General features: G+C 44.1%; 1 protein-coding gene across 1 annotated transcript in view; it reads left to right on the top strand.

The window, feature by feature from the left end:
• Window positions 1-23,968, top strand: part of myt1b (myelin transcription factor 1b) — a 125,892-nt gene that overhangs the window by 78,501 nt on the left and 23,423 nt on the right. Inside the window, 7 exon segments of the mRNA XM_063894171.1 lie at window positions 11,355-11,461; window positions 16,023-16,077; window positions 17,994-18,024; window positions 18,985-19,047; window positions 21,070-21,139; window positions 21,141-21,432; window positions 22,722-23,879. Of these exon segments, the coding sequence (XP_063750241.1) occupies window positions 11,355-11,461; window positions 16,023-16,077; window positions 17,994-18,024; window positions 18,985-19,047; window positions 21,070-21,139; window positions 21,141-21,432; window positions 22,722-23,879 (1,776 nt within the window).

Raw genomic sequence — 23,968 nt, 5'->3', positions numbered from 1 at the left:
CCATTGAATGTTCACTATATGTGTGTGGGTGTAGTGCAGGCGGGGGGGGGGGGGGGGAGATGGGGAAGTTAATAGGCTAAAATGAGCTCCGTGCTCAGGAAGAATACAGGAGCTTGTCTGCCTACCTCAGATCAAAAACGTCAGTCCTCCTGAACAGCGACACCGTCTTTGTCCACCTACACACCAGAAGCCAGTTGAATAAGCAGTGAATTTATATGTGTGTGTGTTTCTTTTCACTTTCTCTCATGCCATGGGATCAGGGGTGGAGGTGGGCCATGAAGGAAGAGGGGATTTGTTTCCTGGATACAAACTGTTAATATAGATAAATAGAAAAGGTTGTTTGTTCAATAACAATAAATGTATACAAATGTAAAGTTATTTACTATGTTTCAAACAAGCAGATATGTCTAGATTACATTCCACTCCTCAATAATGCAGATGTGATTCATTTCAGTTAGGTGCATTTACAAGGAGCCTGTTTAGCTTTATTTAGTTTGATTTATTTACAACAATTTAAGCTTAAACACGTGTGTGACATCAATTTAGTTTTGTTATCAGTTTTGGGAATTTAGGATTATGAAAACTGGGTTTAGTTGTGTTGTTTGATTCGGTTTAGATTATTCATCTGTTGGAGAATACAACAGAATAATGAGTGAGAACGAACAACCGCTGAGTTTAGAAGTATAAAGTTAATTTAATTGTAAATGTGACAAAATCAGGCGTATTTGAGTTTATAAGTAGGGGACAACTATTTCTGTAGTCAAGCTATAATCATTCTGGTTTATAACATTTTTTTCTCAATTAACAACTATTCCAGTCTATAATGAGGAGTACAGTGAGGTTGGATCAGGTAACAATTATTCCACTTTTTATGTACAAAATGGTCAGGGATGTTAGGTTTCACATATTACTTGACTGGCACATAGTACAGACTTTGAGATTATTTTTGCTCGAATGTGTGGATCATATCACTTTTATTTTGTTTCTCTAACTTAGGTTTTCTCAAGGGTAGTTAAAGGCAGACAGGGAGAGTGTGTTTAGTGAAGTGTCTTTAAGATATAGTTTGTTTTTAGCTATTGAATATATTCTATAATGACTTACAGGCAAAAGAGCTGCCAATGAAAACGACTTACATTTGCTTGAGAGTTTAGTTATGCACATTTTTATCTCTTCAATTGAAATAATATTAAGTTAAAGTTCAATTCAGCTTAGTTTAAAACCATCCAAAAGGTTTAAACTGATAAGGAGGTGTAGTTTATTTTATCTTTGTGTATGTCATTTATTAGGCTCTAAAAGAAGTTAAGTTTAATAGCCAAAGTTTGGGATAATAATATAGAATATGTCATAATTAGTTTGGTTTTAGAGCGATGGGTAAAGTCAACTTTGTTGGGTTTCTTTCAGTTTAGTTTAAGAGCAAAGCATAATGCTAAAGTGAATTCAGTTTAGTTTAGTGTCCGGTCATTTAGTTTAATTTGTTTTTATAGCTCACAATAAGTCATTTCATCTTATAGTAAACATTTATAACTATACATAAATACACCTTGCAACTCTCTTGACCAGAGCGTGGAAAAAGGAACCATATCATGAAATATGCATGAATCAAAGTGTAGAAGAGGAGCAGCAGAGTGTGAGGAGCCTTCCCCCCCCCCCCCCCCCCCCCCCGTTACAGGGTGCAGAGATGGGGTTGGGGGTAATGGGAGCAAGCAATGGGAGAGCTCATTATCTGGCAGACCATCTGCTGCTGGGAGGGAGGACCTGTCTGCTGTCCCAGACCCAGACACTGAATGGGCCTGCAGTCAGAGCTGAAATGCCCCTCTAACTTACTGAAATTAGCCGTACATCTGCTGGGAGGAGGTGCTTCAAACCTGCGGACAGCACTCACATGGGAAAATGTTGTTTTGGAGAATTGTATTAATAAGTGTTGGGTAATGTGTAAAATAACAAAGTGTTAAAGCAGGACTCGTCATAATATCCCTTGTGGTTTCACATCTGTGAGTTTGTGCTGGAATTGCTGCCAAGTTTTCTCGTTTTTGTTAATAATAATATTTTTTATTTATGATGTGCATTTCAAAGAACTCAAAGACACTTTACAAAAATTACAGTTCACACAACGAACACTGATGATATGAAGTGAATACACACAACACAGAGCGTTATGAGGATAGTTGTTCCTCATACAGGTTATTCCCGTCTTTTTGATCATGTTAATTTAGAGAAGTGAGGTGTCCTAACTGTGATAGACTTCACAGAATGTAAGATAAAGTGAAGTGTTACTGCCCAGTTCAAAATATAGTTTGATGATTACCCTTACGAATTACATTTAGCATAATTGTGGCATTAACATTTTCATTTTGTCTACTCTAAATCAGTTTTGATATCCTAAAGATAGTGCACATATGCAAAAAGCTGTATGAGAGGAATGGTTGTTCATAAAGTTTAAATGAGATTGCCTGGGGGGGTGGGGGGGTTTAGTGTGAGAAGTTGCCGGGCGCAGCAGATGCTCTTTGTTGCCATCTCTATTGTTGTTGAAAGCTGACACTGGGGCTCTGGGATTGGCTCCAGCTCCCGGCAGCAGGAGGGCACAGAGACTCCCTATTGGCTCTGCGGGAGTGTCAGTCAGCAGGCCCCTCTCCCGACCAGCACCGCCCCCTCCTCCCGGCGGCCGGCCGGGGAAGTTGAACTAAAGTTTGAGCAACTTTGCTCGGCAGAAGTAAAGTTGGAGAGGCGGCTGCGGAGGAACACACAGAGAGGACCGGAGCACCGCAGACATGAAGCTGTGTCGCGCTTTTCTAGGTTCGTATCATCACTTCTTCAACTTTAGGAAACTTTAAGGAGGAGATCTGTTTCGGAATCTGGGAAGATTCTAAGGTTTTATTATATGCACAGTATGGTAATGGAAAACTTAAGTCGCCGGCTCCTTCAACAATGCAACTTTAATATTTTAGACAGGCTACAATAATAACAATAGTGCAGAATAGAAATAAAATAGTTCAAGGGAATGTTGCAATGACCAATGTGCAAGTAAATGTGTAAGAAGTTAAGTTTACACATGTAAAAGGGCTTGATAAAGTAAGTGCGTTTTATATAAACTAAGTTTAAATTGACATGCTAAATCAATATTAAAACTCAGTTGTTAAAAGGTATTTTCTGTTTGTTTTGAATCAAAACAAAGCAGTTTGAGAGACACTGAGGTTTAAGAGGCTTAAAGTAACTTTTCTGCGCAGTGGACTTAATCCCTCACACACCAACAGAAAACAGAAACTTCTCCTCGGCTTCAGACTGCGACTAACTTGGAGCCCGTTGTAAAAAGTGTCCAGACAAAGGACAGTTGGTCCCCTGAGGGACCGTGTGGCCCCGGTACCGTGGGGACAATGCCAAGCTGCGAGCTTATTAAAAACTTTTTTTGTTTCGTTAGTCTGTCGGCTTGTTCCATCTGTCGAGGGACTATAGGGGCCTCCCCCGGTCCCCACCTCTGCGCTCAGTCAGCTGCTGCCCCATGTAATATTTATGCTGGCTGCCACCACACTTTAGCACCATGCATACAATGTGCGGAGTTAAAGAGCTGCAGGCCCGGCCATCTGCATGTGCACACACACTGCACACACACTTTGTTTCAGCAGGAAACTTTCCCAGCTGATGCTCCCACTGCTGCGGCCTGTAAAGACACTCCTTCAACGTCACAAAAAAAGAACGTGTATTTAAAAAAAGTTTAATTTAGTTGTTTTGCCTTTAGTTTAGTATTTAGGATTAACAAAAATACATTGTTTTACATTGCTTTAATGTTGGATTATCAGCAAACATTTAAACACGCTCCTAATGAGGTTTGTTTTAGTTTTATTTCAATTAATAGTTAAATCCCTTATTATTTAGTTTAATAATAACATACTAACTCAGGTATTAAACCTTAGAACAGGGTCAGGGAACAGACACACACACACACACACACACACACACACACACACACACACACACACACACACACACACACACACACACACACACACACACACACACACACACACACACACACTGTCTGACAACAGATTAAAAGAAGCTCCCAGCTGCTGACTCTTTATAGTCTATGTTAGTTTACTTTAATTCAGTTCAAAGATTAGGGCTTATAGAACTGAAGTTTTTTAAAGTTTAAATAACAAACAATTATACACTAATCAAGCTTATAATGATGATAACAGTTGGATTTTTAAAAATGACGACTATGGTAATAATACATACATTTAAAAAAAAACTAAGAACTGAGATAACTTTGGGATTGTGGATTAAAATAAACAACCTTTACATATAAAATATCTTCCAACAGTTCAGACAAAAGCCTTTGTTTCCTCAACAAAAGCGTGTGTGTGCAGGCCAGAGCTGTCCAGAGTCCTGAACACACACACAGGAACACAAACACAAAAACACACACTGCCTGTGGAGCTGTCCGTAGTTCTGAAATCTCACCACAGGAAAATATAATCCTCAATTTGAGTAAATATCACGGTTTTGTCCAAACAAAGACTTTGTATCTGCTCTGTAATCTTCAGATATATGTGTCCCCTCTGTGGGGCCCTCGGATTTGACCTGTAGGCCCGACTTTCCACACAGCCCCTCTGCTGGATCAGGGCCTGGGGCTTTTTCTTCATATTTTCCTCTTTTGTTTATTGGATTGTTGATGCTGCTGTTGAGTGAATCCTCTGTGCGCACAGTCTGAAATCATCCTGATGCGGCGTGCACGGCCGGTGATTGATTTCAGCTCCAATGCATAACAATGGGATTGCACAAAAAGAGCCTGCTGCAAAGAGATAAGAATTTAATAGAATTTCTGAAAGCTGAAGGTTGGGCTTTTTGAATATTCCCTGCGTGCGCGGCGTGGAGACAGCAGATAAAGGATGGCATTTGTGGGGACTATTCTCAAATGGCTTGTAATGAATGGTTGTCATTTCCACTAATGGTTTCAAAACAGCAAAGCAAAAAGCACGGTGTGAGCAACATTTGGGAGCGACTCCAAGTTTGCACTATTAAGACTGAGTGCGTTGTTTGGAGCTGCGCTTACAGCTGGCATCACTCTCAATGAGCCTGGAACTATCAGCAGATCTGCAGCTGACACTGATCACTCTTCTGCAAACATTTCTCTCCAGCACATTATTTTTCAGAGATAAACCAAATTGATAAGACTCTTCCTCCCCTCACCTCCCCATGAATAATTTTGTTTCGTAAATCTCCCTTGGAGACTCTCTGCCTATATGTCGTTAAAACCCGCAGGAGTTATCAGATGCTGTCAGTGCAACGCGCATATAACTCTGCATACAACTACATCAATTCCCAGGCCGAGGAAAAACATATCCCTTGAATGAATTATTGGATGGTACCATTTTCCAGGATGCGTGGGGGTTGAGGGATTACTGTAGCTCTAAAATGCATTGGTGAAACTTGAAGAAAAGCTATCAATCATGAGCTCAATCCGAGTGGTGTTTACGCAGAAGTGCATTACTGCTAAATATACGTTACATCTGTAAGATGCTAGAAGTGTTTGAGTGATGCAACAGCTTATTCTCATGTTTGGAAAATGTTGCACAGAAGATTCTAAAATAGTGAGAAGTTGTCAGGCTCAGGAGATGTATGAAGGAGTTAGGGAGGGAGGGGAGGGGGAGGGAGAAAGTGAGAGAAAGAGGGAGTGTGTGTACATATGCCCATTGAGTTGTAGTAAGGGGGGACCTCAAGCCCTGCCCATCTGATGCTGGAGGTTTTACTACAGCTTCCGTGATGTCATGGCAAAGGGCGGAGGGAGGAGATGGGGGGTGTGTGCGGAGAGGGGATGGAGGGGGGTACAATGGCTCATGAGGGAAAGGTAAGTCAATATTACGTTTTTTTCTCGCTGACAAAGGCAAATGAAGCCATGTTTTTGCTTACAAACAAGTAACATCTTAACGCCTTGATCCGGAGCCGTGCGCCGGAGCGCAGAGCATCAGAGGCCCCGGGATCCGACCGCAGCTCGCGCTTATTATTTATCAGATCTGGACATTTGTAACGGGATAGATGATCGTTTTTTAAACCTTTTACTCGGGATATCTTTTTTCGCGAACTTGACAGCGACCTGCAACTCTCCGAACAGCGAGGAGGCAGCGCAAAGCCCGCAGGAATTATTTTTTGAAGACAGGTAATGACAAATATATGATTTGATGATGATATGAAATTCTAAATCTAGCCTTTTTTAATCATTTTTGAACATAACTTTGATATTCTCCTCATCCTTGTAGTATGTTGTACCCGCATCGGGACCAGATTTCTTGGCGATTAGTTTTCATATTTTATGATTCCTCGATTATGAATTAAAACTTACTCTCAGCTGCGGTCAATTTAATCTATATTCTTTAGAAGTGTATCCTCGTTTACTCGGTGTATTTACATTGTGATAACGCTTCGTTGATGCTATGGTTGGACATGGAGAAGATGCTGTTTTGCCCTTTAATGTTGCTCTCTACAATAAATTGTAATAAACCAACTATGGCGCTTTCTCAGAACCTCCGCTCTGCGTGTTTACTCTATGCTCTCTCAGTGTGTGTGTGTGTGTGTGTGTGTGTGTGTGTGTGTGTGTGTGTGTGTGTGTGTGTGTGTGTGTGTGTGTGTGTGTGTGTTTGCTGGAGAAAAACACTACACTATATATTATTCCTGTGGATGCTCTCTCGGAGAACACGGTGGTACCTGAGTGTATTCTCACTCCGTCCTCTAGTTTCACCTTCTATATCTCCAGGAATAAATGAGCTCTTGTACTGTACTCGTCACTACGCACACATTGCACGCTCTGTTTCCCCTCTTTGTGGTTGTTACAGTAAAGTGTGATATCTATCTTGAGCTCGGCACCAGATTGTGTTATTACGATATTACAGTGGGCGTTGAGCAGGACTCCCCTGAGTGTGTGTGTGTGTGTGTGTGTGTGTGTGTGTGTGTGTGTGTGTGTGTGTGTGTGTGTGTGTGTGTGTGTGTGTGTGTGTGTGTGTGTGTGTGGCTGCACGGACAGATGGATGGATGGAAGGATGGAGTGTGTATGAGAGGGAGGGGTTTTGCCATTCGATCCTCTGCAGCAATAACAGAGATGCTCTCTTCAAATGTCAGCTGCTGTTTGTAAAAAAGTGCGCAGAATGAACCAGCGCGCACGAGCTGCACATTTAGCCCGAGTGCGATTCTCCCGGTGCACAATGTGAGCTTTTGCGTTGTGTATTTTTTTGTTATCACTACCCCCCCACCCTCCTTTTTGCTTTGCTTAGATGGCCACGTAATGTGCTGTGTGCGCCTCGCGGTCTGTCAGAGCACCTGCGTCCTAAGATGGAGGAAAGAGATGAGGGATGATACACACTGTGTTATGTCACCCTCTAAGTTGTTGTAGCAGCCGAACACTGCTGTGTGTCTGCTGAGGAGAAACTTCAGCTGTGAGTTTATATGTGAGAGCATCATCCAGCAGGGAGAACTTTACTTCCATCACCGAAATGCTCTCATCTTTACAAACTTTGAGACTGTGTTTTTAAGGAGACATGTCCGGAATGATTTTTGGCTTTTACTCACTGCACACACTGCAAGAACTGAAAAGCTGACTTTAATTAAATGTATTATGTCAACAGATTTCCCCTAGCTTTATTAGGTTAGTTCAAAGCAAGTTGATCGGAATATGTTTGATTTAAACTTAATATTACTGCTTTAATCTTAACCCAATGCAGTTATGTGCAATTTGTTGACATAATACATTTAATATAAGTCAACGTTTCTGTTGTATTTCTGTGCAGTGGCTTTAGAATGTAAAGAACAGACGTCTGTTAGGCTGTGGAGTTTTTCAAAAGTATTTAAAGCTTATAAGCTATTAAGTTCATGAATGACAATGCACAGAAGGACACTTTACAGTTTATTGTTGGCTTAATGCATAACGAACACTGAGCTCAGATTGAATGCATCTTATGCAGAAATGATAAACACCAATTGTTTTTCTTCTGTTTACTTTTCCTGTGAAATGTAGCCTAGTTCCAGGGGATTAGAGAATTAGGTTATTGGTGCCTTATGCTGTCAGTAACAGCGGAGTGTGGAGCTGCATGCAGCACCGGCCCTCAAATCAAGTTGCTTCTGTTTTTTCTTAGTTACCGTGATAGGAGGAAACGTCTCTATTTATGAAGGGCTGAATAGCCCGTAGTGAGGACAGCAGGTGCCGGAGGAGGGAGCGCAATAAACATGTTGGAGGAGCAGCTGGGGCCAAATTGCACCCTCGTCATTCAAAGCCTATCAGAAATCTGAGAGAGACAAGCAAAGGTCAGGGCTGGCCCAGCTTTCAATAGAGAGGAGGCATTGAAAATGAAAGCCTGGAAATAATGAATTTCATGCCATGCGTTAAAAGGGAAATAAATAAATCAGAATTAATTAAAAAGGAAGTCTAAAAGCGCATACATTCTCCAGTGGGCCGAGAAAAGCATGACATGCAGAAATAGTAGAACATGGCAGAGTGCAGCTGCAGGCCTTCAGGTGCTCACACCCCTACCGTTGGCCTTGTGTTTTATACGCAGCAGAGATCCGTTTGTTTCTCAGAGGCTGAGGTCAGGCTGGTCCTCAGGGGAGCTCCTTCAAAAGCTGGTTACCATGGTGCCTCCTTCCCTTCCACACCCCCGCCCCTAAACTCCCATCCCATAACTGATAAAACCACCCCACATACTCTGACAAAACACTTTAGTTACATCCGCCCTGCTTTATTTCACCCAGCGTGAACATTTAAGTGAAGGTTTGAACTAAATCTGATTTTTATTTTTCTGCTTATCTGAAACAATGTTCACATCTTCCTGCAGATAATCTGGTTACTTTTTTTTAACCCAGTGACACAAAGGAAGCATTGAGTAACAAGAGCGTCCCGCTGCACAACTTTTGATTTCTGTGTGCTCCCTGCTCTCAGTAATCACACTAAGTTGTCTCTAAATCCTGCTTAACAGGAGAGGGGTGTACAGCTGGCCCCGGCCGTGTATGTACACTAATACTGTTACAGACAGTCCACCATGGTATTTAATCTAACTATGGATTTAGGCCTCTTTGCCCCATTGTCCCTGTAGAGTAAGCTGCCTGCCTATAATGGTATTACTCAACTTTGTTTCCCGGTAAAACCTTTTTTTTAAATAAATCTATCCACTTCACGTGTGGATTTATGTTGGGATATTTTATTTCAGAAAACAGGACAGGTTTCTAAACTCATTGAAAACATTTAAAAAAAACATTGAATATTGGTAGTAAAATAGTAGATATTTAAATCCATTCAATCTGTCACCTCACCCCGCCCCCCCTTCACCCACTTGTGATTATCCGAACCTCCCCGGTGAACGGCTAATTGTCTCGTGCTCCTCCAATTTTCACTGCAAAATAATGAGCTGCGAGTCTTTTAGGTGCGATTGAGCCGCATCTGATCAAAGAATAAGAGCGCACATATCCTGAGCAGAAATGACTTTTAATGTTTCTTTTTTCATCTGTCGAGCATCCAGATGTTCAGCTTTTCAAATGAAACAACAGATGAAAGTAGAGAGAGGTGCATTTAGCCACCTTTTCTCTGTGATTAATTACAGGCTCAGAAATGAGACACCTCACACCGTTCAAGATGTCCTGGTGTGTCTCTGCGTCTGTGGCTGAACAAAGTGAGCAGGGATGCTGACACATGGCCTGAGGCAGCGTGTCCTAATACAGCACTACTGTTATATACTTGGCATTTAGGAAGGGCTCTCAGCTCCTTGGCCCCCCCAGACCAACAATACAGGACGGATGCTCACTTCAAAAGAGAGGAGAGAGAGGGAGAAAGAAAGATGTGTGCAGTCGGAGGAATGGAGATGCAGACGAACAGGACTGCTGCTGTAAACACTTTTTTCCTGAGGGCGGAGTGGAAGTTGATAAACAAGCATTTTGCAAAGAGTGCTGGCTGGGCTTTGCCGAGGTTTGCACGTAATGGGGAGAGGGCGTGGAGGGGGAAAGGGGGGGGGGCGGTTTGATGGAAATGGAGATTGAGATGGAGGGTGGGGGGGCTGCTCTGCTTTGGGACCCCTCAGATACGGACATGCAGTCTTTTGTTGTCTGTTTGCTTTTAGTGTGCACTTTGCTACACTGTGGCTTCACGTGCAGGACAGCGTGTGCGGACATTGATGGTGGAGATGCACTGAAAAGGTTGACTTTAATTAAATGTATCATGTCAACAGATTTCACATAACTGTATTAGGTTAGTTGAAAGCAATGATACATAAACAATACGTGTCATTTGTTAACATAATACATTCAATTAAAGTTTGTCACTGTGTCAGAAAGTGGAATCTATTCCTGCACAGGCCAAGTTTAGTTGCCTCTTATTTGAAATAGCTCCTGCAAACATTCAGTTTTAGAATTCAAATTAGAATTTTCTCCCTTGAATTCACTCTGTATTAATTGTGACTTCTGATTAATCCTCACAGTATTGCCGCTTCAATTTACATTTTCAATAGAGTGGACTCAGAGTGCGCTGACCCCTTCCTTTCTGTATTTCCTCTGAGACGTTTTGTTGAGGACAGGCAGAAAGGTGGCCCATACAGAGAGAGGAGTCAGTGTAAACTCAAGGGCACTGCCTCTTTCACTGCGTTCTGCTGCCTGCTGCAGAGACGCACATCCATTGAAAGGTGAGAGCTAAAGGGTAGGACGTGTATGTGTATCTGAAAAAGAGTCAGATTTCACTGTAGCGGCTTGAGAGCGGAGAGAGGGAGCGACATCCGCTTGTTTTGGATTCTAGCAGCTGTAGTGTCTTACAGAAAAGTTCAGCCTTGGGCATTCATAGAAAAACACTCTGCACTCTCTCTGAACTTGAAGAAAGGAGTAAAATAAACAGACTATTGGTACAACTCCGTGTTTTTTGCTCAACACCTCCAGTTTCTGTGAGAGAAGGGATGTGTGTGTTTCCTCTGGCCGATCAGAAAGATGAAGTGAAGAGCTATTACCTTGATGAAAAAAAAGGGGGAGAAAAAAAAGGCTTGATTTATGTATGATTCATTATTTACTGACCATTCTTCACCCCCTCTCCGCACACAGCACCCATCCCCCTGTTCGCTTATATATGCACCCTGAAAAGCTCGATAAAAATGCGGAAATTTGATTGATTCTAATAGCAGACTGACAGGGACCCCAGCTGGGGCACTTAACCATGCCGGTGTGTGTGTGTGTAGTGCATACACACTGTGCCTTTGGTTAATAAAGGAGTGTCTGCAGCATGCTCGAGTACCCTGACCTTCCCTCAAAGCAGCACCCCCACCCTCCCCTGGCTCCCTGTATCCAAACCGGTGCTGATGCTGTTGATTTCACATGACAACTCTCTTCCTGCTTCTTTATAGAAAATGAGTTCCGGGGCGAGCTGGTGAACCAGCGGTGGACACGAGGCGAGAGGACCAGCAGCCGCTGCCAGGCCTCCCAGAGACTGCAGAGCCGTCGACCAATCATGGTGAGTGACAGGGCCCTGCAGCCCCTCCCCCTCTCCATCCCTCTCCACCACACCCTTCCAACCTGATTCTGCTTCCTGGGCATTTCCCCAATCCCTAACTCAGCGGGGAAAGTAAAAAAAAAAGGGTGGAGGCAGAGGTAGGGGAGGATGAAGAAAAAGAGTGTGTGTGTGTGTGTGTGTGTGTGTGTGTGTGTGTGTGTGTGTGTGTGTGTGTGTGTGTGTGTGTGTGTGTGTGCCTGGACAGGAAAACATGAATCAAATAGCACATCAAATCTCCCGCCCGGCCCTGCCCCTCCTCTGCCTCAGCTTAGTTCAGTTTAGTTAAGCTCAGCATGGCACAGCTCAGCGTTTTCCCGCTGCTGAGTTCACTTCACAGGGTTTTTTCTTCTTTTTTTTGTAGTGACACACAATAAAAAAACTCAAAAGGATGTCCTTGAGCTGCTCATACTCTTCTGCTCCATGATATTCCTCCTTATCGGTGGAGTAGAGAAACACTCTGTCTCTCCTCTTTCTCAAACTTCTGACCCAAATCACCAAGGTTATTTCGCCTTTCTGAAAACATCTGCTGCTTGTCGTCGTCCTGTCGTCCCCCCCCCATACATCACAGCCGAGCATGTGACACTCAACAAAGAGATGGAGGGATTGAGGAGCGTTGGTGGAGAGGCGGGGGTTGGGGCTGTTTTCCCCCGGGCCCAGTAAAAGTAGTTTTGCTTCCCCGTGATGGCTCGGGTTCATCTGAAGAGATGACTTTTATTGATTTGGTTTGATTTCTGCTGCTGTGGGAGCTGAGGAGAGGGAGGTTTCAAACACTGCATCAAGTGTTGCCCCCCCCCCCCCCCCTCCACAAACCTTCTGATTATCTTTTTGTAGCAGAGGGAGATGAATGAGCACGGCTGGATGGTAGATGTGCAGTGTTGAGTCACAGCGTAAATGGCAAACCTCTGTCAGCTCACATCTGACCCATTATGCAGTCACAGTCTTTTTGCATATGAAGTGAGAAACCCCCCTCCTCCCCCCCTCGCTGCTCCGCCCTGCCTTGTGTGAATTATTAAAGTGAAACTGTGGAAGGGCTGGCTGCATGTGATCCAACATGGAGGCTGTGCAGCGTGCTCTGCCCGTGGAGGCAGCGCTGCAGCTAATTGGCAGCCGCTGTCCGCCGGTCATTTTTTGGAGATGTCCGACTCCTCACCCTCCACCTTAACTCCCTCCTCATCGACTCCTGTAAACTTGCAAATGAATAAAAGAGTCATTTATGTGCACCGGGGGACGGAGGGTGACCTTCTCTCTGAAGTCATTGCCCCCAGCCAGACATTTACATAGAGCTGTCAGGATGCAGAGCAGACCCCCACACACAAAGAAGTACATAATTGATAATGTACAATGCAGCCTGTAGGGATGAGCCACGTCTTCCTCCTCCCCCTTCTTTTCCTCCTCCTCTTTCTTCTTCTTCTGCTGCTGCTGCTGCACACTACATTTCACACTAGTTAAACCCAGACACACACACACACACACACACACACACACACACACACACACACACACACACACACACACACACACACACACACACACACACACACACACACACACACACACACACACACACATATGCTGCTGTGCACACATGGCGGACACACTACCTCCTCCTCTCTCCGCTCTGTAAAGGTTGTGTGTAGGCCCACGTACATACACTGTTCAAGGAGTCTAAAATACAACAAGGTAAAGTACAAGTTTGGAACATACATTAAGAGGGAGCCTTTGAAAGAGATTTGAAAATCAGGAGCATCCAGATCCACTCGCGGTGACTTTGTGTTCATACAAATTTAATGAGCTGGAATTGAGAAAAAGGGACAGGAAAAAGAGGAGAACTCAGATGTGCTTACCTATTTAAATGTGCGTAACTATGGTTACGCAAACATGAAAGCAATAGGGGCCCTTTTCAGTCCAGGTTTTGATTCATCCGACGACTATCAATATAAGGAAGGAGGCAAAGGAAGGAGGAGGAGAAAGTAAAGGAGCAACAGAGGAGTGTATCATCTATTCATGAGGGAGGAACAAACACACACACACACACACACACACACACACACACACACACACACACACACACACACACACACACACACACACACACACACACACACACACACACACACACACACACACACACACACACTATTGTATTTATAATGGCAAAAATGGTGGTGCAGAAAGACATATTTCTGACCCAACTTCTTTATCATTACATTTATAAACCTGTTCCTCTCTAAATCACATAAATCAGCACGACTCTAGAGTACTAAGTCTCACAAAGTTAAAATCCCTTTTTCAAGAGGCAAAAAAAGTTAGCACAATATCAGGTAAATGTGCATTATAATAGGCAATAATGCATAAAACTAGCACTTGAAAGATTCATGTTGACAGGGGTGCTATTTCCCAGATTATTGTTTTATTTTATTATTACTTAAAGTTCACTTAGAAATCAGTTCTGTCAGAAAAAATTATCTGCAGCTATATGTGATATTCTATTTATCATTTTATGTGATTTCAAGCATTTCCCTGCTACCAGCTACTCACTTTGTTATACAATATAGTTGTAGTAAGCTTCATGTCCCTACTTTGAGAATAGCCCAGTGTGTTTGGACCCTACAGCTGACTGTATATGAGCTACTCTACAATCTTTTCTATTACCCCCAAAAAACGGCAGAATTTTTAACTTTTTTTTTACTTCTACTACATATGTAGGGCTGTTTCATCTTCATAAATGCATCATACATTATACATATGTGTAAAAGTACATGTAGTCTAGTAAAAAGTGCAATAATCCCCTCTGAAATGCAGCGTAGAAAAATATAGTATCAGTAAAGTTAATTGTATTGTACTTTAGCCCTTTCTCACTCCACTGCAGATGCTTTAACATGCGTACACACCATTGGACAGTGGAGTGTAGGGAAATGGACTTTGAACTACACAAAGGCACTTTTAAAGGGGAGTACACACACACACACACACACACACACACACACATACACACACACACACACACACACACACACACATACACACAAACACACATTCTTCAGTGCACACTCACCCGCTCCTCCTCACTGTGAGTGCGACGCAGACAGAGACAACCGCTCCCTGCAGGCGCCACACAACGCTGCCGCTTGTTGCACTACTTCTACACGAAGACAGTTTGATCAGGAGTAGAGAGAGAAAGAGGGGGGGGGGGCGTAAAGGAAGGGAGGAGCTTGTTTCTGCACCTGTACCTCCGGACAAACACTAGACACTAATGAATGAAGCGCACCCACCTCAGAGGAGGGGGGGGAGCCCTTAACAAACAACAACAACAACAGCATGCTTCATCTTCCTCTCATCCCTCTCTCCCTCCTTCTTTTCATAAGTAGTCTATTAGCAGGAAAGGGCCACTGCCAAAGAGGGGGGGGGGGGGAGAAAAAGAAGAAGAGAGACAGGGCCCTCGTGTTTGAGTCCCACTGTGGCCCTGCCAACTTACAGAGAAGCAACAAAGCAGCAAAGTGCCTAGGCAAGGAGAGGGGAGGTGTAGGCAACTTGGGGGGAAGGAGGGGAGTTTGGGGGAGGGAGGAAGTGTGAGAGAAAAAAGGGGAGACCTGCAATTTAGGAAAAAAAAAGTCCAGTAATCAAAGCTAATGGCTCCATTGTGTCTAAAAAGCATCTGATAGCGTTAGAGTGCACTGAGAGCAGCGCCGAGCCAGAGAGGTGTGGCCGGGGTCAGTGTGTATGTGTGTGTGTGTGTGTGTGTGTGTGTGTGTGTGTGTGTGTGTGTGTGTGTGTGTGTGTGTGTGTGTGTGTGTGTGTGTGTGTGTGTGTGTGTGTGTGTGTGTGTGGCAGCAGGGTTAACACCTGCTCCTTTGTGGTTTAAAAGCGGAGCCAGGAGTAAGCAGCGGGCACCACACACACACACTGCTCCTCTTCTTAAAAGGGTTATTACGGTGGCTTTTTAGCAGCCGGTGTGTTTCTGCTTTATTATTATTATACTCGGCTTCGTCGGGCTCGTCGGGGGCCGTGGCCCCTGCAAACAGAGGGACTGCCTGTTGCCTCGACACAGCGTACAATCATGTGTACCATTCGGGTGCAGTAAATTACAGGGAGAGTGATGGGAGGTGTGTGAGGGCGAGGAGGAAAAGTAGTTCGCACAACAGCGTTTGTTTTCCCTTCCATTACCGTCTATCCCCGTCTCTCCTCCGGTGGAGGTGTGTGTGGGGTTCGTCTCGGTGGTGGTGGGAGATAACTGCGGGTGAGGGAGCGATGTTTCTGCGAGAATTAAAGATATGATCATCTCTTTGAGTCAGCGTTACCTTTGGTGTGTTTCAGAGGGAACAGTGAGAGAGGGTTATTATAGAAGTGCTTTTGAAGCAAAGGGAGGACAATTACCTGTGGATGTGTGTGTGTGTGTGGGGTGGGGGGCGGGGGAACACAGGGAGAGCATTGAAAAATGATCACTGATGGCCTCTCTTTTCCCTTTTTGTCCTATCCTTCTATCGCTCTCCTCCTACTCCTCCTCTTCCTCTTCCTCTCGCAGATGAGTGTAGAAGGGGACGACAAGCGAACCCGCACTCGGTCCAAAGGAATCAGAGGTAAGTGGCATTTCTCTCCTCCAAGCCTGCTGAAAGTGCTTAACCCTAAAGGGACAATCACATATAAATATTATGTAACATAATAATTTATTAGTATTTTCTACATGACACCAAAATAACTCCTATTACACCCATGTTATGCCGTTGTTACACTGTTATTACACCAATAATACACTGTTTTTGGACCCATATTACACCCATGTAACACCAAAATTTCACTGTTATTAAGATAAGATAAGATATGATGTAACCTTATTAATCCCAGTGGGGAAATTCAGGAGTTTATGCAGCAACAGAGTGAGAAGAATAAACAGTACAGATTCACAAGGACAATAATTAAGAATTAATTAAATTATATACAGGTAAGTCATGGTTTTAAAACAAACTGTTAGAACAAAAATAATTAAGAATTAGTTGGCATATATACATTTTGTATTGCTAAATATATTCACATGTCTGTGTGCAGAAAAAAGTGCAGGTCAAAGTTATTGTTCAAGCAGTGCAGGCTTTATGTGCACCTATATTACATATAGATATGTCCCTATTACACCAGTATTACACCCATGTTATACCCATGTCACACAGCCATAATACACTGCTATGAGACCCACATTACACATGGACAAAGTCTGTCCAATCACTGTATCCCCAAGAACACAGAAGCCATTTAAGGGTTAAACACACACATTACATGTCATTCTGCTTATATTCAAAGAAATGTAAACACACTTCAGTAAACATGCCCACAGAAGCAATTTTTAGGTTCAGTATCTTGCCCAAGGACACTTCGACCTGTTCAGGGCCTAGAGATCAAACCACTGACCCTCTGATTGGTAGATGACCATTGCCTAGTCTTCAGTACCAATTCTCTCACAATCAGCAACTACAATGAGTGAAGAGCAGTGCAGATCACCGTGTGTGTTTGTATGTTTGTGCATGTTTGTGCGTCTTCCCTCATCTCTGTGTGTGAGTGTGTGTTGGTGTGGAGGGGAACAGTTCACAGAGCGTTCGGAACGCAGGAAGGCGTCCAGCCGCTGCAGCTGCATGATGAAAGACTGAGAAACTGAGACGCTGCGTACACACTCATCACCATAGTGTGTGTGTGTGTGTGTGAGTGTGTGTGTGTCTTCAGTGCGGCGCTCTTCATGACATGTGATTAATGCATGTGATATCAGAGCCCGAGCTGAATTCTCCAACATCATATTGTTTTCTCCTTCGGTCTGAATGAAAATAGGATCTTTCTACAAACTCATTCTATTGCTCAACTTCCAATCGATGGGCATATCCAGCTCAGAGCAGTGTGTGTGTGTGTTTGTGTGTGTGTGTGTGTGTGTATGTGTGTGTTAGTGTGTGTGTTGTTTGAGAGCTGAGCTTGATTTATGTTTTGTAGGCAATTACTATAAGTTGTCTCAGAAAGAAGTGCTGTTTTCTCCTGATCAACGCACTTTTCCTTTTTTAATTTCATTTGCCAATTATAATAACTAAAGGTGCAACAATTAATCACTTTTTTTATTGCTGAAGTCTGCATTTAATTGTCACCTTTTTTTCTGAACTGCACAACTCAAAGTGGCTGATCTAGGTGTTCTCTTCAGTGTGTGTGTGTGTGTGTGTGTGTGTGTGTGTGTATGCTGGCCAGCACTCACACTCCTGTTTGTTTTCCACTCACCTTTGTAAACATGTGTTTGTGTGTGTGTGTGTGTGTGTGTGTGTGTGTGTGTGTGTGTGTTTTCCTCCTGATCATGCACTCAGCACTGTGGAAGCTCTATGAGGAAGCCTCGTGGGATTTGTATGCATTTGTGATTTATTGATCTGAGTTTCTTTTAGCAGCGCAGCTTTCTGAGCAGTTGTTCACCTTTGTTCTCCTTCCCTGTGCCTTTCTTCTCCTCCTCCCCCATATTTTTCTCCTCTTTTCCCAGTTCCTATCGAGCTTGTAGGACAAGAGCTGAGGTAAGGAAACACTTTCATGTTTGTGCAAATTTCTTTCATAAAGTTCTTTTATGGGCACCCCCCGGCACTTGTAGACTCACTCTCGGTGCATCTTTAGAGGATATTTTTTTATATTTTATCATGGTCAGTCCCTCCAACATGCTGCTATTGATTTCTCACAGCCGTTTGCCGGTTCCTGCTATGAACACATACAACAGCAGCAATGAAAGGGGTGTATGATCTTTTTCAATGGAGGGATCCAGCATGGGGAGAGAGGATGCCTCTCCTCTTCCCTCCCCACCAGGCGGCAGCTTTCAGGGCCGTGACGCCCATTGTACTCCTTTCTCTCCCCTCCTAAATAATATTTTCATCCTCCCTCATTTTGTCTCACTTCACCTCTGAGTATCGATCCGAGCTCAGCAGTCCAGAAAAAAAAAGGCTTTTGGTTAGAAGAGAAAAAAAAACAGTAGGGAGGCCAGAGAGCGCCTGATTTAAAATGCAAATGCAGCGTTTTTTAATAAGTGGAATTAATAATAAAGATAATTGGAGTAATAAAGGGCAATTGCTGGGGGAAGTTAATGAGAATTGAAATGAGCCGTCCTGAGGGGTCATAGCAACCTGCCTGAGAGGAGTGGGGGGGCCTGATGATGATGATGACTGGAGAGCGGCGCCGAGCAGGGGAAATTACAGCGGCTCGCGGCTGATCCTTATCGCTCATAGTAACAGGATATAGGCCAGGGTTGATGTACGACATACAATATTATGTTCTCCCCGGCTTGATGCCACCTGCATTCATGCATCATGTGTATGCGCTGGACGGGTCTCTTTGTGCATGTGTTTGTGTGATATGTGTTGCATGTCTTTGCTTTGTTTATCTTAATTTGCTTTGTTTATTGCCTGTGCTTATCACTGCTGCTGCTCAGGGACTAAAATGCACCGTGTCTTTAAACATAATCTCTAACCTCCATCCATCCCATCCAGCTGCCCCACCCCTGGATGCAATGGCACTGGCCATATCAGTGGGAGATACTCACGGCACAGAAGGTAGGGCAGATTAAAAAAGCCACCCTCTGTCTGTCCTTCTTCTCTGTCTGTCTGTCCTCCTCGCCCCGGAAAATCCCATGTGATCCTTTAAAGTTCGATATTATGATTAAAAGATCACATTTTCTTGTTGAGGTCAATACTACTACTCGCGTGTCTAGTAATGAAGCTACAGCCGGTTAGCAGATAGAGTTGGTTTCTAACTTTTTAACAAAAAGGATTTAGCAGAGAGCAAGCAGAGCAGAGCCTGTCCTAAAAAGCTGTTTTGATTCAACAAAATACTTATTTGTCCTTTGTTAAGCTATTAAATTCCCAAATTACACAAAGCCAGTAACCAATATTAATAATTTACATTTAAAAGGGGCAAATTTAAAATAAATAATCCGTCTTTAACAGAAATCATTTCCTCTGGTTGGTGTTTCTGGTCATTTCATTACGACACCTAACATTTGGGGTGACTAATGGTTTGGATTGGCGTTCAAAGTCCCTTATTGCAATTTTTATCATTTTTTGAGCAATAAATAATCTATACAAATCAACATTTTGAGATCTTGAGATTGGATTATTACATAATAGCTCTTTTCGAGATAACACAAACACTCCCAGGGCCTCTTAATCTGAACCTAAGTAATAATGTTCAGCAGTAAATCTGATTTCTCCAGGTTTGTTTATGGGAGTTAAATCCTCACCCCCCTGCCCCGCCTGCATCCACCGCCCTCAGAGACCCGGCAGACTGGGGGCCGCTCGCTGGCTTGTGACTGCTCTTTATTGAGGGGCAGATATTAGCTATCTGTTTACATGTGTATTCGTTCAGCGGGCAATTTCAGATGTACTTTGTTTATAGATCGTCCCTCAATCTCCCCCGGCATCTCCCAGGTGAGAGTGAGAGGGAGTTTATTGGATTTCACCCTCCGTTGCCTCGCCCGCCCGCCCGCCTCTCAATACAAGTTGTTCATTAAACGTTCCAGTCAATTGGCGGAGGGTGGAGGGTGGTTGTGATTTCAGAGTGTGCATGCATGCCACCCCCCCCCCCCCCCACTCCATCCTTCTTCATGTCAAAACACTCAAACTCGCCCAATCACGCTGCTTATAGTCACTCACAATTCTTCTTTTGTTTTTTACATCTGTGATTCTGAGTGTTCTGTGTTTGTTTATATAGCCACGTGGGGACCTAGCTACACACACATTCTCGGCTATCACACACTTCAGCCCAAGATGACAAAACATAACAATAACAAACTCAATATTTCACAGAACCGCTTTAAAACACTCTTTAAGCATGTTATGTTATAGTCTAGCCCGACTTGCTATGTTTTTGTACTATCTACATACTGTACCTGATAAAAGGGGAGAATTATGACAAGAGTCAATTTATGTTTCAGCCCCAGGAACTTTACTCGAGTGAGGAAAGTGCAGCGAAACCCCCCCCCACATATGTGGGCAGAGACAAAAGCAAACGATTTCCAGCTCCCAGATCAATCACTGAAAAAACTGAAACGTTGACTTTAATTAAATGTATTAAATCTACAAATTGTATTGAATTAAAGTCAACGTCCCACAATTGAAGGAAGTTAGACTGGAGGACTCCTTTGTGCACCAGTCAATCCTCAAACTAAACACAGAACTAAATCCCAGGTCAGATATATGTTAGAGGGTCTTGAACATGTTTTTGCTAGGAATGATTTGTTTAATGTTCCTTGAATCAACAAAATGTATTTTAAGTATCAAATCGAAAGAGTACTTATTATCCAAAGTTAATAATATATATTTTATCCCTGGAGTATAATTAGTGATGTATTCATGTGTCTATCATTGATCTATCATAATATTAAATTAAAATAAAAAAGATAAGGTTCAACTTAATATTATTGCTTTCAACTAACCTAATACAGTTATTGAAATCTGTTGAACTATATATATTTAATTTATATTTAATTATATAGTCAGCATTTCAGTTTTTTGAGTGCAGGTGTGTCTGTGATGTCACCATTCAGGATCCCTCTTCCCCTCTCTGTCTTCCTCTAGCATTCTGGGATGTCCCATAGCCAGGAAGCGACGTTTAGAGGAGGCCGAGCAGGAGCAGGACACAGAGCTGCCCCCCCCCCAAGAGGAGGTCCAACCCCTTGAAACTGGCCCTGGACGAGGGCTTCAGCGCAGAGAGCGACGGCAGCAGCGAGGGGGAGGGAGAGAAGGATGGAGAGAAAGCAGCAGAGTCCAAGGAGGTGGAGGTGGAGGAAGAGGAGGAGACAGCTGTAGAAGAGGAGGGAGAGAAAGAGGACTTGAAGCAGAATGGACAGACAAATGGACAGGAGGAAGAACAGACACAGATGGAGCAGGAAGAGCAGAGGGAAGAAGAGAAGGAGGAGGACACACCTGCCGCTGTTGAAGGTGAGCTTTCAGACCGCAGTGCTCTTTGCCTCCTCTTCATGGTGAGCAACAGTCTGCTACAACTAATACTCTCATGTCTGTCAATAAATCATGTGAGTCACCGGTTCCAGATTCTCATACGTGAATATCTGCTGTTTTTCTCCATTCCTTTCCTTTTTAATAAGTTATCTGTGGGTTTTGAACTGAGTACATCAAAGCCATCCCTTTGGCTCCTGGTCACAAGGAGAGGTTCATTACCTTGATTAAAACATAATCTAGATTAAAGGTCCTCTATTATGCAAAATGCACTTTTTGCTGTCTTTTATCCAGATTTGCTGCCGATATGACATCATAACCGCAATGTGGGCTGGCTTTACATTGAACTCTTGGCAACGTCCCGCCCACATGACACGTCTCAACCTATCGTCCCCCAAATACAGTCGCAAGCTGAATCCCCTCCGCAGCCCCTCTGTGTGTGTGTGTGTTCAGCAGGATGTCTGCAGGAGGGACTTAGAGTTGTTGTAAATATAATACATATAATGTCTCTGTTCTAGAGGTAAACACTGAGAAGTGTTTCAGAAATAATGCTGGATGTGGTTTGGAACATAATATGGGGTTTAATCACGGCAGCGTTTAGCTGTTTCTCCCGGTAGAAAACTCTCTTCAGAGGAGAGATCATGATGCTCCAAAGGGGCGTGGCCAGCAGCAGCTCCAAAGGGGCGTGACCAGCAGCAGCTCCAAAGGGGCGTGGCCAGCAGCAGCTCCAAAGGGGCGTGGCCAGCAGCAGCTCCAAAGGGGCGTGGCCAGCAGCAGCTAGTTCATTTAAAGCTACAGTCACAGAATCAGCACTTCAGGAACAGGGCTGAAGTAGAGGGGGATGAGGCATGCTTCAATGGGGGATGTTTGGTATTTATAGCAAAACACTTCACAGACAAGTTTTCTAAAGATATTGTCCTACAATATATTGTTCAAATGTAGCATAATAGGAGACCTTTAAAGGTAAAAAAAATAATGAAAGCAGAAACATAAATCAATGTATAGCTCCAACGATCAGTGACACAAAGTGTTTGGATTTAATTTGACTTTGATATGATTGAGTTTATTGTGTATGACTTAATATATTTCTTGAGAGTGCAGGTCAGCAATAATAGGAGTTCTGCTAACGACCACTAAGGGACTTCGAGTGCTTCCACACACTGCCTGACAGCAGCACTGCCTTAGCAGGTGCTTCAGTGAATGGGAGTGATGATAAACCCTGCATGACTCACCTCTGGCTCACAGCTCTGACTCTTCTTCATGTGTTTTCCCAGAGTGCGTGATTGTCGAGACTGATCCCGGAGCAGCGCCACCTGCAGCCGAGGAGGTTCAGTCTCCCTCTCAGAGAGCAGAGGAGGTGGCCAACTCGCTCCTCCACCTCGGCCAAATTTCCCCCAACAATGAACCCACCGTGGCCATTCAGCAGCCTGTTGCCGTGGAGACTGAGGAGGATGTCGCCGTGGCAGCAGAGCGGGGTGAAGAAGTAAAAGATCAGCATGAAGAGGACATGAATGAAGGCGAAGAGGAGGAGGCGCATACGGTTCAAGTATTGGAGGAGTCATCTGTTGTGCAGAAGGAGGCAGCTGAAGTGAAGGAAGAGGAGTTGAATGGGGAGGCAGAAAAAGAGAAAGACAGGAGCACCCATGTGAGCCCCCAATATGTGACCGAAGACCATGAACAGATCAAAGATGGAGAGGAGGAGGAGGAGGAGGAGGAAAAGATGGCAGCTCCAGCACAGCAAAGTCAGGGCTCTCCAGCAGCAGAAGAGGAGGAGGAGGAGAAAGAGGTAGAGGAGCACCACAGGGAGGGGAACAGTATCCTGCCCATTCCTGATGTGCCAATCCGCACCATCACCAGCACCGCCGCCGCTCAGGGAATACATTCAGAGGCTGAAGACCACAGCTCGCTCGAGGACTACACCTCACACAGGGCCAGTCCCCCCAAAAACTACAACCCCCACAGTCCCCTCGACAAGTACGACTCTCACAAACCCAGCCCGCTCCAGAGCTACAAGCAGAGCCCTCCTTCAAGCCTTAGCATGCACAGGGCCAGTCCGCTCGAGGACTTCTTTCCCAACCTCAGAGGCGAGAACTTTAAAATCCACAAAGCCGGCTGCTCCGTCTCCCCTGACATCATCGAGGTGCGCTCAGACAGGTCTGAGAGGGACTTTGATGACGTGGACGGGGACGACGAGCTGGATGATGACAGCCTATCACAGCGCTCCACCGTCACGGACGAGTCAGAGATGTTCGACATAACCCGGGGGAACCTGGGCCTGCTGGAGCAAGCCATCGCCCTGAAGGCGGAGCAGGTGAAGCCCTCAGGGCCCAGAGAGCTGCTCCGCTCCCCGGACATCCTCCACCAGCGCTACTTCACCATGGATGACAGGCCCAAACACCTGGACATGATCCGCAAGAGTTACTTCTGCAAAGGTAAGCCAGAGCTGCAGCAGGTTCTGAGGTGTACAGTACATCAGGAACATTACGTCCACTCTATTTATGACTTGTTTTAAAGCTATATA

This window comes from Eleginops maclovinus, chromosome 1, assembly GCF_036324505.1.
Source record: "Eleginops maclovinus isolate JMC-PN-2008 ecotype Puerto Natales chromosome 1, JC_Emac_rtc_rv5, whole genome shotgun sequence".
NCBI classification, from domain to species: Eukaryota; Metazoa; Chordata; class Actinopteri; order Perciformes; family Eleginopidae; genus Eleginops; species Eleginops maclovinus.
Note: the sequence above shows the minus strand (reverse complement) of the source record. Positions and strands in the feature narration are given on the sequence as shown.